Source organism: Streptopelia decaocto (assembly GCF_964273445.1).
Source record: "Streptopelia decaocto genome assembly, chromosome: 3".
Taxonomy (NCBI): domain Eukaryota; kingdom Metazoa; phylum Chordata; class Aves; order Columbiformes; family Columbidae; genus Streptopelia; species Streptopelia decaocto.
The window spans coordinates 121,276,344-121,292,912 of record NC_138656.1 but is presented as its reverse complement, the minus strand read 5'-3'; the positions used below and the strand labels follow the sequence as shown (position 1 = coordinate 121,292,912).

The 16,569-nt window shown below is 74.0% G+C and overlaps 2 protein-coding genes across 2 annotated transcripts; one reads left to right on the top strand and one right to left on the bottom strand.

The window, feature by feature from the left end:
* Positions 1-737: 737 nt before the first annotated feature.
* Positions 738-8,667, top strand: EMILIN1 (elastin microfibril interfacer 1). The gene is made up of 8 exons (XM_082048729.1): positions 738-1,173; positions 3,408-3,533; positions 4,290-4,471; positions 4,543-6,327; positions 6,732-6,830; positions 6,951-6,968; positions 7,217-7,351; positions 8,136-8,667. The coding sequence occupies exons 1-8, from the start codon at positions 1,001-1,003 to the stop codon at positions 8,465-8,467; spliced, it is 2,850 nt and encodes a 949-aa protein (XP_081904855.1). The 5' UTR covers positions 738-1,000; the 3' UTR covers positions 8,468-8,667.
* Positions 8,668-8,698: 31 nt separating this feature from the next.
* LOC309437595 (cGMP-dependent protein kinase 1-like) lies at positions 8,699-15,303 on the bottom strand. The gene is made up of 19 exons (XM_082048145.1): positions 15,116-15,303; positions 14,877-15,043; positions 14,498-14,611; positions 14,320-14,425; positions 13,611-13,674; positions 13,338-13,415; positions 13,183-13,271; positions 12,596-12,661; positions 12,470-12,517; positions 11,465-11,509; positions 11,082-11,220; positions 10,839-10,969; positions 10,641-10,730; positions 9,834-9,975; positions 9,569-9,732; positions 9,385-9,501; positions 9,147-9,209; positions 8,990-9,065; positions 8,699-8,914 (listed from the first exon to the last, which is right to left on the bottom strand). Exons 1-19 carry the CDS (start codon positions 15,295-15,297, stop codon positions 8,828-8,830), a joined length of 1,968 nt encoding a protein of 655 aa, XP_081904271.1. The 5' UTR covers positions 15,298-15,303; the 3' UTR covers positions 8,699-8,827.
* Between the last annotated feature and the right edge of the window lie 1,266 nt (positions 15,304-16,569).

Sequence of the window (16,569 nt, the reverse complement as noted above, 5' to 3'; positions counted from 1 at the left end):
GTTACATCACCGCTGGTGTGGGGAAGCCGTGGTGTCACTGCAGGCCCGGGCCAGGGCTGCCATTGTCCCACCATGGGGCCGGGGTGGCTGCGGTGTCACCACCTGCTCCAGGCTGGGTCCCTGTGGCCCCGCTGACCCCTGTCCCCAGCACAGCGGGGACATGGGGCTGTGCCCAGCTCCGGAGCAGCACGGCTGGCACCCGAACGTGGCACCGGCACAGGGACGTGGTGCCGCGGGCTCACAGGGACGTGGCCGGGTCGAACACCGGGTGCCGGGTGCAGGAAGCCCCGGCCAGCGCCAGCGGGGCCACGCTGTGCTGCGGGCAGCGCCGGGGGCCGGGGGCCGTGCCAGCAGCACCGGGGCCATGGGGAGCGCGGCAGCCCCGGCCTGGCCCAGGGACGCCCGAGCTGGGGAGCGGGGAGGGCGGCCCCGCTGTGCGGGTCAGCGGGCAGCGGGACGCGCAGAGCGGCCATGGCGGTGCAGGCGCTGTGCGGGGCCGTGGCCGGGAGGCCGTGGCGGCGCAGGGTGGGAGCCGTGGCGGTAGCACCGGCCGCGCTGGCTGCCGGCCGCCTTGGCCCCCTGCCCGGCCTCTCTGGCTTCCCCGTCCCCCCTTCCCGTCCCCGCTGGCGTCCCGGCCTAACGAGAACCAGATGTGCGGGTGGCGGGGGCGGGGGCCGGCGGGGGCCGCGGTGCCCGGCAGAGGCCGCGGCGCGCCGGGGGCTGCGCGGGCCGGGGAGGGGGCCGCAGCGGGCAGGAAGCGGGGGGCCCCGGGGACCCAGTCGTCGGGCAGCGCCGGGGCGGCTCTGGCGGCGAGGGGCCGGCCGAGGCGCGGCCGAGGGGAGGGCAGAGCGGCCGTGCCGAGCCGCGCCGTGCCGAGCCGCGCAGAGCCAGCAGCCAGGCAGCCGCCGCGGGACGTGCCGTGCACTCCTGAGCTGGGCCGTGCCGGCCGAGCCGCAGCGAGCCCCACCGCGCCACGCCGCACCGCGCCTGCCCGGCCAGCATGGCCCCCTGGCTCTGGCCGTGCCTCCTGGCCGCTCAGGCCCTGGCCGCGAACTTCCCCCCCAGGTACAGCCTCTACACCGGGGGGGCCGCCCCGCTCAGCGCCGTCCAGGCCACGGCCCCCCAGGGCCCCGCGGCGGCCCACGGTGCTGCCCGGGCCGCCAGCCGGCACAGGTAGGACCGCGACGGCGGGCCGTGCTGGGAGGGGACCCGGGCGGCGCTGGGGGAGCCGGGCGCATCTGCCCACGCCGATGCCACGGGTGGCGGCACGTGCCGTGTCCAGCTCGGGATGCGCGGCGAGGGGCGGCGGGTCCCGCCCCGGCGGGCGCGGCTGTGCGGGGCGCGCTGTGCGGGGCGCGCTGTGCCCGGTGCCGCTGTGCCCGGGACAGCGCTGCGGGCCCCTGGACCTGCCGGGGCCGCCCCACCCTCGGTCCCGGCGCAGGGCCGGTGCGGACGGTGGGCGCACGTGGAGGGGACGGCCCCGGGGCTGCACGTGGGACACGGCACCGCGAGGGGCTCGGGACAGAGGCGGCGCGGGGAGCGGGTGCCCGGTGAGCTGCGGCTCCCGGGGGCCGTGCCGGCCGGGGCAGCGGCTGCGGGCGCCGGGCGTGCTGGTGCCGGGGATCCCGGGGCCGGTCCTGCCGCAGCATCACTCACGGGTGCTGTGCACCCCGGCACAGGGACCGCGCTGGCGGGGACGGGGACGGGGACGGAGTGAGGGGCCCGGCCCCACCCTGGCCCCGTCCTCGTGCCTGTCCCTGTCCCTGCTGGTGCCAGGGGCTGCGAGTGTGGGGCTGTGGGGCTGCCGTGGGGCAGCTGGTGCCTGTGGGTCGGGGAGCTGGGGGGTGCAGGGCTGGGGGTGGCCCCACGCCGGGTTGGGTTCACACTCACCGCGGCCACAATCAGTGTGGCCGTGCGGGATGGAGCTGCACCGGCACGGCCGCGGGCAGCGCCGGCCCGGCCCGGCCCCACGGCGGCCCCAGCGGCCCAGCGCAGGAGGGCAGACCTGGGGGGGCTGCCTGGGAAGGGGCACATGGGGCAGGCACCCCCAGGCCCCAGCCCCACAGCACCGCGGCGGGCAGGGACACGGCTGAGCGTTTGCCGGCAGCTCGGGGGGCACAGTGACCCATCCCCACGGCTTGGGGGCACGGGTTGTGTCCCCATGCCCTGCCCGTTCAGGAGGGCTCCTGTCCCACCCCGTCCCTGGTCCCAGGCGCTGGGACCCCAGGGCAGCCCGGGGGATCCCGCGGGCGTGGGGCCGAGGGGGACGCGGGGAGGCCGGGGGATGGGGAGGAGGAGGCGGGGGGGTGTCGGTCGGCGCAGAAACTTCCAGCGGCCCCTGGGGAGGAGCTGGAATCCAGCCGGGGCCTGAGGGGAACCAGCCGGGCTGCCGGGAACCGGCCGCGGCTCCGCGGGCCCCAGCACAGCCCGGGGGGGCCGGTCCCTGCGGGGCTGCCGGGGGGGCCGCTCCGTGTGGGGCTGGGGGTGCCGGCTGCGGGGCCGCGGCTCCGCTCACTCCATATAAGGCTGCGCCGGGGTCCCGGCAGCCTGTGGGGCCGGGCGGGGGTCCCGCCGTGGGGCCGCGGCCCCGGCAGCCTGGGGCCAAAACAGGCCCCACAGCGTGGTGTGATGGTGTCCCTGGCACCCCGAGCCCTGCCAGGTGCCCCGAGTTCCCACAGGGCTCCCCGGAGCTGCCCCATGGCTGGGGGCTGCAGCCGCTCCTGTGGTGCCGCCGGCCCCCGCCGGGGCTCGGCAAAGGACGCCGGTGCCACCGGCAGAGCGGGATGAAAGGGCAGGATCCGGCCCATTAACCCGCGGCGCTGGGCCGTGACGGCTGCTACCGGTGGGGCCAGCAGGGCCAGCGTGGGGCCGGGCTGGGGGGCCGGTGTGTGCCGGGGGTACCTGATGCATCCCAGGACGATGCCCGGTGTGCGTTGGGGCGGGGGGCGTGCTGGAGGAGACAGTGTGTGCTGGGACGATGCCCGCTGTGTGTTTGGGGTGCCCGCTGTGTGTTTGGGTGCCCGCTGTGTGTTTGGGTGCCCACTGTGTGTTTGGGGTGCCCGCTGTGTGTTTGGGTGCCCGCTGTGTGTTTGGGTGCCCACTGTGTGCTGGGACGATGCCCGCTGTGTGTTTGGGTGCCCACTGTGTGCTGGGACGATGCCCGCTGTGTGTTTGGGTGCCCACTGTGTGTTTGGGTGCCCACTGTGTGTTTGGGGTGCCCGCTATGTGTTTGGGTGCCCGCTGTGTGTTTGGGGTGCCCGCTGTGTGTTTGGGTGCCCACTGTGTGTTTGGGTGCCCGCTATGTGTTTGGGGTGCCCGCTGTGTGTTTGGGTGCCCGCTGTGTGTTTGGGTGCCCGGTGCGCGCCGGCCCGTGCCCGGTGCGCGGTGCGAGCCGTGCCCGTCCGCAGGAACTGGTGTGCCTACGTGGTGACGCGCCGCGTGAGCTGCGTGGTGGAGGACGGCGTGGAGAGCTTCGTGAAGCCGGATTACCAGCCCTGCGCCTGGGGGCAGCTGCAGTGCCCCCGCGTCCTGGCGTGAGTGGGGACGGGGCTGGGGGCCCCGGGGGGCTCTGGGGGGCCCTGGGAGGGCTCAGGGTCGGAGCAGCGGGGTCTGACCGCGGCCCCGCCGCCCCTCGCTGCCGCCTCCGCTGTTTATCCGTCCCGGGGTCGTGTTTACTTTTCGCAAGAGCCGCGGCCTCCGGCGGTGCCGGGGGTGACCGGCCCCCCCAGCCCGCAGGCTCCCCGGCCCGGCCTCGCTGTGGGGCCGTGGGGCTGGCAGAGGGTGATGCAGCGCCGGGTGGGGGTCGGGCGGGGGCTGCCCCCCCGGCTCCCGGCGGTTGAGTAAGAGGCCGGCGCGGGGGGGCCCGCGGTGCCGCTGGGGTCAGAGCACAGCCGGGGTTTGTTCGGCTGGGGCTGCCCAGCCCCGAGCTGCTGCCCCGCGGCTCTGAACACACGGGGCTGCCCCAGGGAGCGGGCGTTTGTGCGGCAGGGCTGTGCGGGCAGGGGCTGTGCGGGCAGGGGCTGTGCGGGCAGGGGCTGTGCGGGCAGGGGCTGTGCAGGCAGGGTCTCTGTGGGCAGGGGCTGTGCGGGCAGGGGCTGTGCGGGCAGGGGCTGTGCGGGCAGGGTCTCTGCGGGCAGGGGCTGTGCGGGCAGGGGCTGTGCAGGCAGGACTGTGTGCAGGGTCTCTGTGGGCAGGGGCTGTGCGGGCAGGGTCTCTCCCCTCCCCTGCTGGCCCAGGACCAGCCCCGCTCCCCCCGCCCGCCCCCCTGCATGGGGTCTCCTGTGCCGCAGGTACCGGAGCTTCCTGCGGCCCCGCTACAAGGTGGCTCAGCGCACGGTGTCGGAACTCGCCTGGCGCTGCTGCCAGGGCTACTCGGGCGAGGACTGCACCGAGGGGCCGGCCGCCCCCCTGCCCACCGGCCGCCCCACGCTCTCCGGCTTCGGCAACCCCCTGAGCGGCCTGGGGGGCGAAGGTAGCGCTGGGGGGACGCGCCGGGGGGCGGCCCCGGCACAGCCGCGGTTCTGACGGTGCGTGCGGCAGCAGGTGGCGGGGACGCGGAGAAGGTGCGGCGGCTGGAGGAGCAGGTGCGGCGGCTGAGCGAGCAGGTGGAGGAGCTGCGGGCCGGCCCACCGGAGCACCCGCGCCCCGCGGCAAACGGTGGCCCCGAGGGCGAGCAGGTGGCCGACGCGGCTGCCCCCGCCGAGATGCGGGAGGCGCTGAGCCACGTCCAGCGGCGGCTGGAGGAGCTGGAGAGCCGCCTGCGCCGGCAGGAGAGCGCCCGGGCCGGCCCGGGCCCGGCGCTGAGTGAGCTGGAGCAGCGGCTGCAGGAGACGTGCGCTGCCTGCGCGGCCGGCACCGAGGGGCTGCGGCGGCAGGCGGCCGAGGACCGGGAGCGCATGCGGGCGCTGGAGAAGCTGGTGGGCTCGGTGGACCAGCGCAACCGGGACGCGGTGGAGTCGGTGCAGCGGCACATCAGCAGCCTGAGCAGCCGCCTGGCCCCCGCCGCCCCGCCGCCGGACGAGCTGCACCGGCGCCTGGCCGAGCTGGAGCGGCGGCTGGAGGGGCTGCCCACGGCCGCGCTGGGGCCGGGCGGGCAGGGGCCGGTGCTGGCCCGGCGGCTGGCGGAGCTGGAGGGGCGGCTGAACGCGTCGCGGGCCGGCCCGTGGTCCCCCGAGCCCGAGCCCCGGCAGGGCGGGCTGCCGGGCCGCCTGGCCAACCTGAGCCGGGCGGTGGAGGGGCTGGCGGCCAGCGGGGCGCAGCGCGGAGCCCGCCTGGCCGAGCTGGAGGGGCTGCTGGCCCGCTGCGGCCAGCCCTGCGCCGCCACCCCCGCGCCGGCCGGGCGGGACGGGGACGGGCAGCTCGGGCCCCTGGTGCGGCAGCTGGAGCGGCGGCTGCAGGACACCGAGGGGCAGCTGCGGGCGCTGGGGACCGGCGGGGACGGGCTGGCCGGGACCCTGCGCGGGCTGCGGGCGGACGGGGCGGAGCTGCGGGAGCTGCTGGGGGCGCAGGGGGAGGCGCTGGGGGGGCTGGCGGGGCGGCTGGAGCCGGGGGGGGCCGTGGCGGAGGAGCTGGCGCAGCTCCGCAACCGGACGGGGCGGCTGGAGTCCGAGCTGGGGGGGCTGCGCGACGGCCCCTGCCCCCGGACGTGCGCCCCGGGGCCCGAGCTGGAGCGGCTGCGGGCGCAGGTGGACGCGTGTACCGCGGCCTGCGGCCCGGCCCGGCCCGGGCCCGCCGCCCCCCCGCCGGAGCCGGAGCCGGAGCCGCCGCTGGACGGGTTCGGCGTGTTCGGGGGCCCGTCGCCCTCCGAGCTGCGGGCGCTGCGGGACGAGCTGGCGGCGGCGCTGCTGGGCCTGGGCGGGCTGAACGGCACGGTGCAGGGGCTGCAGGACGCGCTGGACCAGCAGGACGCCCGGCAGCGCCAGCTGGGCGGCGTCACCGACCGCATCGTGGCCGAGCTGGACCAGGCGGCGGCGGCGGCGGCGGCGCGGGAGGCGGAGAGCGAGGAGCGGCTGGAGGCGCTGGTGCGGGAGCTGACGCGGGCCGGGGGCTGCCCGGCCGGGCTGGAGCCGCGGGTGGCCAAGCTGGAGGGGCTGTGCGAGCAGCTGGACGCCGTGGCCGGGGGGCTGCGGGGGCTGCGGGACGGGCTGGGCCGGCACGTGGCCGGGCTGTGGGGCGCCGTGCGGGAGCTGAACGGCTCGGCCGCCGCACACGCCGCGCTGCTGCACAAGGCGCTGGACTCGCAGCTCCCGCGCCGGCTCAGCGCCCTCAACAGCAGCCTGCAGCACCTGCGAGGGGACGTGCTGCGCCTGGAACAGCGGGACCGCGACGGTGCGTGGGGCGCGGGGACACGGGGACGCAAGGCATCACGGGGAGCAGGGGAAACAGGGCTGCAGGGATGGTGCTTGGGGACCATGACAGGGTCATGGGGACACAAGGCATCACAGGGGAGCAGGGATGGTGTCTGGGGACCATGGTAGAATCATGGAGACATGGGCCTTTGAGGAATGGGGATATGGAGTTACCAGAGAGAGAGGGATGGGGGTGTGAGGATGTGGGGCACGGCTGGGGGGAGCTGGGGGTGGTGAGGAGTAGGGACATGGAGCCTCAAGGTCTGGGGACATGGGGACACAAGCCATGGGGCTTTGTGGTGTGTGGACATGGGGATGTAGGGCTGTGGGGGGAGGGGAAGGGCCGAGGGGCCAGGGCCGCTCTAACCCCCATCTGCCCTTCAGGCCCCCCTGGACCCGCTGGCCCCAGGGGTGAGATGGGCCCGCCCGGACCCTCCGGGCCCCCTGGCAAAGATGGAGAACAAGGCCCCATGGGCCCCCCGGGTAAGGAGCAGCCCCCCCCACCCCTGCCCTGCAGTGGGGCAGCGCTGGCACAGCCGGACCCCGCGCCTGGGGGTCCTGCCCCGTGCCAGCCGTGCAGCCCCCTCCTCCCCTTCCCTCTAGGGCTGCCCGGAGAGAGAGGTAGGTGGGGGCTGGGGGCTTGGTGGGGGACATGGGGGTCTGCAAGGGCAGCTGAGGGGTGTCTGGGTGGGTGCAAGGGGGGTGGGGGGGCACAGGGCACTGGGGTGATGGGCACGGCTGGGGACGTGGTCAGGGTGGGGGGCACAGACACGGCAAATTGGCAGGTATGGGGTGGGGGGGTGCAGTTGCTGGGCTGGGGGGGGGCAGGAGGTGCTGGGCCGGGCGCCCCGTGCTGACGCGGTGCCCAGGTGCGGTGGGGGCACCGGGCTCCGTGCCCCGCATCGCCTTCTCGGCCGCCCTGAGCACCCAGCGCGCGGAGCCGGGCACCGTCCCCTTCGACCAGGTGCTGCTCAACGACGGCGGCGCCTACGACCCCGAGACGGGTGAGCGGCACGGCCGGGGCTTGGGATGGGGGAAAGGGGGCTGCGGGGTGGATGGGGGCTGTGGGGCGGGATGGGGACTGCGGGGTGGATGGGGACTGCGGGGTGGATGGGGGCTGTGGGGTGGATGGGGGCTGTGGGGTGGATGGGGGCTGTGGGGTGGATGGGGGCTGTGGGGTGGATGGGGACTGCGGGGTGGATGGGGGCTGTGGGGTGGATGGGGGCTGTGGGGCGGGATGGGGACCGCAGGGTCGATGGGGGTTGTGGGGCGGGATGGGGACTGCGGGGTGGATGGGGGCTGTGGGGCGGGATGGGGACTGCGGGGTGGATGGGGGCTGCGGGGCGGGATGGGGACCGCGGGGTGGATGGGGGCTGTGGGGTGGATGGGGGCTGTGGGGTGGATGGGGGCTGTGGGGCGGGATGGGGACTGCGGGGTGGATGGGGGCTGTGGGGCGGGATGGGGACCGTGGGGTGGATGGGGGCTGTGGGGTGGATGGGGGCTGTGGGGTAGGTATGGAGTGGGATGGGGGTTGCAGGGTGGATGGGGGCTATGGGGTGGGTGTGGGGTGGGATGGGGGGGTGTGAGCTGCACTCTCATGGGTGACGCCTGGTCCCGGGGTGCACTAAAGGCCATGGGATAGGGCGCTTTCAGGGCGCTGTGCATGTCCCGGGGGTGCAGTGATGGCCGTGGGGTGCAGTGGGGCAGCCCGGGGGTGCAGACCCCACGCTGTGGCACGAGGTCCCTGGGACAGGGTGGCTGCCGGCACTGACGCCCAGCGCCCCGCAGGCACGTTCACGGCGCCGGTGAGCGGGCGGTACCTGGTGAGCGCGGTGCTGACGGGGCACAAGGGCGAGCAGCTGGAGGCCGTGCTGTCCCGCTCCAACCAGGGCATCGCCCGCCTGGACTCGGCCGGGTTCCAGCCCGAGGGGCTGGAGAAGGAGCCGGTGGCCGCGCTGCAGCCCAGCCCCGGCGCGCTCGGCGTCTTCAGCCTCCTGCTGCCGCTGGCGGCCGGCGAGACCCTCTGCGTGGACCTGGTGTCGGGGCGCTTGGCCCACGCGCCCGACGAGCCCCTCACCGTCTTCAGCGGGGCCCTGCTCTACGACACCGACGAGCCCTAGAGCCCCCAGAGCCCCCCTGGCGTGGGCCCCCCAGCCGGGCCAGGGGGGTCCCCACACCCCGGCAGGACCCCCCCCACCTGTCCTGTTATTTATCAGCACCCCCCACCCCTTGCTCCCCCCACCACGCGTCCCTACCCCACACCACCTGCCCAGCCCTCCACTGCCCCCCACCAAATACAGACGCGGCACTGGGTTTTGTACCCGGGGCTCCGGCTCCTTCTTGCGCCCGGCTGCAGCCCCGGGGTTTATTGCCCGGGGACACCCCCACCCCGGGGAACAGGGGCCATAGGGCAGCCCCGGCGTCACCCAGGGGTGCGGGGCGGGGGGCACGGCCAGCCCAGCCTGGGGGTCCCGCTGCCGTCAGAAATCCTCGTCCCAGCCTGAGAACTCGTCCTCTGCTGGCTCCCAGTCGACTGGGAAACGCTTGAAGTTGATGTAGGGGGGTCCCTGGGGGACGCGGGGTGAGAGCCGGCCCCTCCTGCCCCCCGCAGTGCCCTCATGAGCCCCCAGAGCCCCCCTCACCTCCTTGACGAGCCGCAGGGTCGGTGCCTCCAGCTGCCGCAGGGAGAGCTTCCGCCACTTCAGCGCCCCGAACCACCTGGGGAGGGGGCTGATAAATACCAGGAGGGGCCGGGGGGCTGCAGGAGGGGCCGGGGGAAGCGGGGTCCCCGCCCCTCACCTGTGCTTCTTGATGCCGCGGATGCCGCTGGCCGTGTTCCCCAGGCGCTGCCCCGGACGGCGCCTGCGGGGAGCGGGGTGGGCAGGGCGGGGGGCGCCCGCCTCAGCGGGGGCAGCGATGTACCTGGGGGCCCCCGTGCACGCCTGGGGCGCCCCCGTGCCCAGCGGGGTGCAGTGGCGCTCCCGAGGCACCCGAGTGCCTCCCCCCGCCCGGGGCGCCCCAGACCCGCACCCCGCACCTGCAGAGTTTGCCGATGAGGGAGCAGGCGGCTTCGCCCAGGAAGGCGGGGAAGGAGAAGATGCCGTCCAGGATGCGGCTGTAGATCTGCTGGGGGTCGGCGCTGTGGAAGGGGGGCCTGTGGGGCGCAGGCAGGTGGGGGGCTCGCCGCAGGGGTTCGGCCGGCCCTGGGGGAGGGAACTCACCTGCCCACGAGCAGCTCGAAGGTGAGGATGCCCAGCATCCAGAAATCGACGGCGAAGTCGTGGCCCTCCTGGCGCAGCATCTCGGGCGCCAGGTACTCGGGGGTCCCGCAGAAGGAGAACGTCTTCTCCCCCCGCCCCAGCTCTTTGGCAAAGCCAAAGTCGACCTGTGGGCACCGGCACTGTCAGCCAGCACAGACCCCCCAGTGCCCCCCGCCCTGGGCACCGCCGTGCTGGTGCTGCGGCTGCCGGGACGCCCGCCCGGTACCAGCTTGACGTATCCGCGCTGGTCCAGCATCAGGTTCTCGGGCTTCAGGTCACGGTAGACGATGCCGCGGCCGTGCAGGTACTCCAGGCCCTCCACCACGCAGGCGCAGCAGAACACGGCCAGCGGCTCCTCGAAGCAGCGCCTGCCCGCACGGGACCGGCAGCTGCACGGTGTGCTGCGGCGCTGCGTGCCACAGCACACGGGGCACGGCAGAGCAGGGCACGGCATGGCATGGCATGGCACAGTATGGCACGGCACGGCATGGCACAGCATGGCATGGCATGGCACAGCACAGTATGGCACGGCACAGCACGGCATGGCATGGCACAGCATGGCATGGCACAGCACAGCATGGCACGGCATGGCATGGCACAGCACAGTATGGCACAGCATGGCATGGCACAGCACGGCATGGCATGGCACAGCACAGCATGGCACAGCATGGCATGGCACAGCATGGCATGGCATGGCATGGCACAGCATGGCACAGCACAGTATGGCACAGCATGGCATGGCACAGCACGGCACAGCATGGCCTGGCACAGCAGAGCAGGGCACAGCATGGCATGGCACGGCACAGTATGGCACAGCACAGTATGGCACAGCACGGCACAGCACAGTATGGCACAACATGGCATGGCATGGCACAGCACGGCACGGCACAGTATGGCACAACATGGCATGGCACAGCACGGCACAGCATGGCATGGCAGAGTATGGCACAACATGGCCTGGCACAGCATGGCCCGGCACAGCAGAGCATGGCACAGCATGGCCCGGCACAGCACTACTCGCCCGGCTCCGTACCGCTCCCGCAGCTTGGTCCACAGCTCGCCGCCCTGGCAGAACTCCAGCAGCAGGTAGACGTACTGCCTGTCCCGGAACGTGCCAAAGAACCTGCCAGCACAGGGGCTGGTGGCACCTCGGCACGGCCAGCGGCCGCGCTGCCCGACCCCTGCGCTGCCCCCGCTGTCCCCACGGCCCCCACGCCCCAGCCCCGCTCACCCCACGACGAAGGGGCTGCTGCTGCCCGCCAGCACCCGCCGCTCGGTGCGCACGTGCTCCTGCTGCCGCGTCCGCACCACCCAGTCCTTGCGGATCCGCTTCAGCGCGAAGAGCCGCTCCCGGCACCGCACCTGGGCACGGGCGCCGTGGGCACCGGGACGGCACCGGGCAGCACCGGGACGGCACCGGGCGGCACCGCCGGCCGCGGCAGGACAGGGCAGGGGGCGCGGGGTCGTCTCTCACCAGCTCGACCCTGCCGAAGCCGCCGGTGCCCAGCACCACGCGCTGGCCCTGCTGCTCTCCCTCCTCGTAGCGCACGGGCAGCAGCTCCTCCAGCCGCAGCGGTGCCGGGGGCGGCCGCAGGCTCGGGGACCCGCAGCCCCTGCAGTGGGGACCATGGCCCTGCAGCACCCACCCCAGCGCCGTGGGCTGCTGAGCCCAGGACCCCCCGCTGCCCCCCAGAGACGGCGCCGGTCAGACCCCGGGGACCTCCCAGCACCAGGCTGGACCCCAGTGCTGCCAAACTGGGCAACGGGGACACTGCGGCCCCCAGTGACCCCAGGGACCCTGTGGCCACATCCACCATCCCCGGCTCCAATCCCGTCCCTGTCCCTGTCCGCACTGACCTCCTGGGATCCTCTGGAGCTGGTGTCTCAGCCTCAGGCGTGATTCTGGGATGGGAAGGAGCCAGAGCGGGGTGGGGGGCAGTGGGGCAGCCCCACTCCACCCTGGGCACCCACACTGCCCTATCCCCACGGCCCCTTCCCTGTGGCGCCCCAGAGTTGGGCGCAGGGTGCAGGGACAGTGGGGACACAGACCCACGTGTGACCCACAGACAGCCAGGACCATCACCCCCGACCCCCCGCACCCATCAGCCTGGGGCCCCTCCCCACAGAGCCCCCAGCCACGGCCACCCGTGTGTCCCTCATCCCCTGTGACCCACAGCCACGGCCACCCCTGTGTCCCTCATCCCCTGTGACCCCCAGCCACGGCCACCCCCATGTCCCTCATCCCCTGTGACCCCCAGCCACGGCCACCCCCGTGTCCCTCATCCCCTGAGAGCCCCAGCCACGGCCACCCGTGTGTCCCTCATCCCCTGTGACCCACAGCCACGGCCACCCCTGTGTCCCTCATCCCCTGTGACCCACAGCCACGGCCACCCCCGTGTCCCTCATCCCCTGTGACCCCCAGCCACGGCCACCCCCGTGTCCCTCATCCCCTGAGAGCCCCAGCCATGGCCAACCCTGTGTCCCTCATCCCCTGTGACCCCCAGCCATGGCCAACCCTGTGTCCCTCATCCCCTGTGACCCCCAGCCATGGCCACCCCCGTGTCCCTCATCCCCTGTGACCCCCAGCCACGGCCACCCCCGTGTCCCTCATCCCCTGTGACCCCCAGCCACGGCCACCCCCGTGTCCCTCATCCCCTGTGACCCCCAGCCACGGCCACCCCCGTGTCCCTCATCCCCTGTGACCCCCATCTTCTGCCCCATCACCAGCAGGACCCAAGTTGCCCGTCTGAAGCAGGGCCCCCCCACGCTGGGGGTCTCCTCTGGGGCCGGGGGCTCCCCGTGGAGCCCAGCACTGCCCGGGGGTCCCCAAGGGGTGGGGGTCCCGGGGGCCACATCACTCACGTCTCCGAGCGCTGTGGGGGGCAGAAGGGGCTGATCTCGAGGAAATCTCTGTGGCAGAGGAGGGGTCAGTGGGGGGTCCTGGCTGTGCCCTGACAGGCGTCAGTGGGGGGACATGGGGACACCCACTCCTTGGCCACAGTGATGCAGGTGACGTGTCCCTGGGCCTGGCACGACGCTGTCCGGCGGGTGTTCCTGCGCAGAGCCGGGGTCACCGGGGAGAAACGGGCTGGGGGGCGTGGGGGGCAAGAGCCGGGTGTGCGCAGGCAGCTGGCGCTGGTGAGCGGGGCCGCGCCCCGTCCTGGTCACCGGAGTGACCCGGGCACGCCACAGGCAGTGGGAAGGGTGTCACTGCAGGGGGTGGTGTCACCACTGGGGGTGTTACTGCGGGGGGCGCGTTACCCCAGCGGGTGCTGCTGGGGGGTGCAGGGGGTGCGCTGCGGGGGGCTACAGGGGGTGCGGGGCAGGGCCGCGGGGCAGGGGGTGCAGGGGGCGCGGGGCAGGGGTGCAGGGGGTGTGGGGCAGGGGCGCGGGGCAGGGGGTGCAGGGGGTGCGGGGCAGGGGTGCAGGGGGTGTGGGGCAGGGGCGCGGGGCAGGGGGTGCAGGGGGTGCGGGGCAGGGCCGCGGGGCAGGGGGTGCAGGGGGTGCGGGGCAGGGGCGCGGGGCAGGGGGTGCAGGGGGTGCGGGGCAGGGCCGCGGGGCAGGCGGGCACGTACCGCAGCAGCGAGATCTCCCCGAAGTGCTGTCCGGGCCCCAGGACGCGGAGGGGCCGCTCCCGCCCGCCCTCCCGCCGGCTCACCCGCACCTGCGGCACCGGGACGGGTCAGGCCGGGCCGGCGCCGCCGGGGCCCGCGCGCGGTCCCGCACCCACCTCGCCCTTCAGGATGATGTAGAAGTTTTCCCCCTCGTCCCCTTCGCGGATGATGACCTGGCCGGGCTCGAAGCTGCACTGCGGAGGGACGGGGCGGGCAGGGACAGCCGGGGGACAGTCCCCCTTCCCCGCAGGTCCCAGTCCTGCCATCCCAGGCACGTCCCCGTAGCCCCCGCGCTGCACCCCCGGCCCCCCACGGGCCGCGGCCCCACGGGGACAAGTCCCAGGCCCCGGGACCCCACGCGCGGGGTCCCTTCTCGGGTGCCCACCCACCTCCTCCATGGCGTCCAGCAGCTTGCAGAGCTGGCTGTCCGAGAGCTCCCGCAGCCAGGGCACCCTGCGGGCGAGACGGCCGGCTGGGCTCCCGCACCCTGCCCGCACCCTGCCCGCGTCCTGCCTGAGCCCTGCCCGCACCCTGCCCGTGTCCTGCCCGCACCCTGCCCACACCCTGCCTGTGTCCTGCCTGCGTCCTGCCCGTGTCCTGCCTGCGTCCTGCCCGTGTCCTGCCTGAGCCCTGCCCGCACCCTGCCTGTGTCCTGCCTGAGCCCTGCCCGCACCCTGCCCGCACCCTGCCTGCGTCCTGCCCGTGTCCTGCCCGTGTCCTGCCTGCGTCCTGCCCGTGTCCTGCCTGCACCCTGCCCGTGTCCTGCCTGCGTCCTGCCTGCACCCCAGATCCCAGCAGAGCCGGTGGGCAGGGCTGGGGAAGGGGATGGAGAAACAGGGGCTGGGGAAGGCCAGGGACTGGGAATGAAGATGGGGATGGGAATGGGGATGTGGGCAGGAATGGGATGGGAATGGGGATGGGGATGAGAACAGGGATGCACTGAGATCAGATGAGATGCAATGGGGATGAGGACAAGGCTGGGACGGGGAGGGGACTCTGCAGGCGAGGGCTGGCAGGAGGGGCCAGCACCCACCCCAAGGGGGCCGGGGCGCGGGGCCCGGGGGTGGCGGGTGCTGGTGGGCGCTGGGCCGCACTCACGTCCGCAGGGAGCTCAGGATCTCGGCCCGTCTCTGCTTGGCGTTGCTGGTGGCGATGGCCCGGTACCGCTGCCGGTCGATGGCCCAGAGGCGCACGGGGCCGAGCGCTGCGGCGGAGCGGGGGCAGGGCCGTCAGGGGGCTGGGGTGCCAGGGGGCGCGCGGGCAGGGCTGTGCTCACCCTGCACGGTGGCGGTGCGCTTGCAGTGGTACAGGATGGCCAGCTCCCCAAACACGTCGCCCGGGCCCAGCGTGCGCAGCTGCCGGCCCCGCTGGGTCACCCTGAGCTGCCCCTCTGCAGAGACACGGCCCGCGGCCTCGCACACGCACACATGTGCACACACGTGCACACCTGGGACTGCCCAGCCTCTCACGTGCACCCTGCACATGCGGGTGGTGCGTGTCCCGCAGTGGATGCACACGCAGCACACGCGTGTGCACAGACGCACAGGCACACACTGCGGAGCAGCTCGCCCTGCTGCACACCCGTGTGCACGCAGGCGCCTGCGCGCGTGACCCGGCCCACGTCAGCCCCACGTGTGCCAGTGCCGCGCTCTCACCTGCCACGATGTACATGGCGGTGCCCTCGGTGCCCTCGGCCAGCACGGTGTCACCGGGGCCGTGCCAGACCGGGGTGAAGCTCTGGGCCAGCGCCTCGGGGCAGCCCTCGCCCAGGCGCCGCAGGAAATCGCTGCGGCCCACGGCCTCCGCGATCAGGCTGAGGTCCCTGGGGACATGGGGACACGGGCAGGGCAGCTCCGGAGTCCCGGGCCCTGGCGCCCCAGTCCCTGCTGGCTACCTGTGTGACTTGGGGCTGTTGGGCACGCAGAGGGCGGCATCGCTGGCGAGGGGCTCAGGCACGATGGCCGGTGCCCGGCTGTGCCACTGGTCGGGGGGACGCTCCGGCACCTCCTCCCGCGCCATGCTCCGCAGGAAGGTCCTTTCCTCCTGCAGCCGCAGCTCCCGCAGCTGCTCGTCCATCCCCGTGCCTGGGGTGCCAGGCAGGGACCAGCGCGGTGTCACCTGCCGCGGCACCAGCCCCCAACCCGGGGGCACGGGGTGCAGATTCCCACGGCACAGCCAGCTCAGCATGGCACTGCCAGCCTGGGCTCTGCACTGCCCAGCACAGGTGGCCGTGGCACAGTGTGGCACAGGTGGCCGTGGCACGGCATGGTGCAGGTGGCCATGGCACAGCACGGCACAGGTGGCCGTGGCACGGCACAGTGCAGGTGGCCATGGCACAGCACGGCGCAGGTGGCTGTGGCACAGCACAGGTGGCCATTGCACAGCCCGGCACAGGTGGCCATGGCACGGCGTGGTTGGGCACAGCACGGTGCAGGTGGCCATGGCATGGTCAGGGACACCAGGACCTCGTCGTGCCGGGCACTCAGCGCCGCTGTACCCTGGCTCCTCGGTCCCGGCAGCACCAGGACAGTGCAGGCACAGCCCCGGTGCAGGCGGGAGGCGTCCCCAGCGGGGGCCCAGCCCCACGCAGCCCCGGCAGGGTCTGTCCCGCCGCGGCCCCACGGCGCGGTGGGTGTGGGCTCCCACGGGCACTGTGCCTGGGCGCTCCCTGCCCTGTGCAAAGGTTGTGCCGCCACACCAGCACGAGGGAGCCTGGAGGGGCCCCGGCGCAGCCTCCGGCACAGCACGAGGACACAGTGACCTGTCCCGTCCACCCGCCACCCCGGGCTGTGGCCGCTGCAGGTGCCCGGGGACTCAGCCCCACTCCTCATCCCACACTGGACACTTACCCGTGCCACCGCTCCCGCTCCTGCGCCGTCCCCTCCCACCCGCGCTGCCACCGCAGCCCGGTGACACATTAACCTGCCCGGCAGCTCCCGCCCAGCCCGTGTCAACCCACACCTGCGCCTGCTCGATCTGCACCCTGCACCCCGACCTGCACCCCAACCTGTACTTAAACCTGCACCCCGACCTGCACCTAAACCTGCACCCCAACCTGTACTTAAACCTGCACCCCGACCTGTACCTAAACCCGCACCCCAACCTTTACTTAAACCTGCACCCCAACCTGTACCTAAACCCGCACCCCAACCTGTACCTAAACCCGCACCCCAACCTGTACTTAAACCTGCACCCCGACCTGTACCTAAACCCGCACCCCAACCTGTACTTAAACCTGCACCCCGACCTGCACCTAAACCTGCACCCCAACCTGTACTTAAACCTGCACCCCGACCTGTACCTAAACCCGCACCCCAACCTTTACTTAAACCTGCACCCCAACCTGTA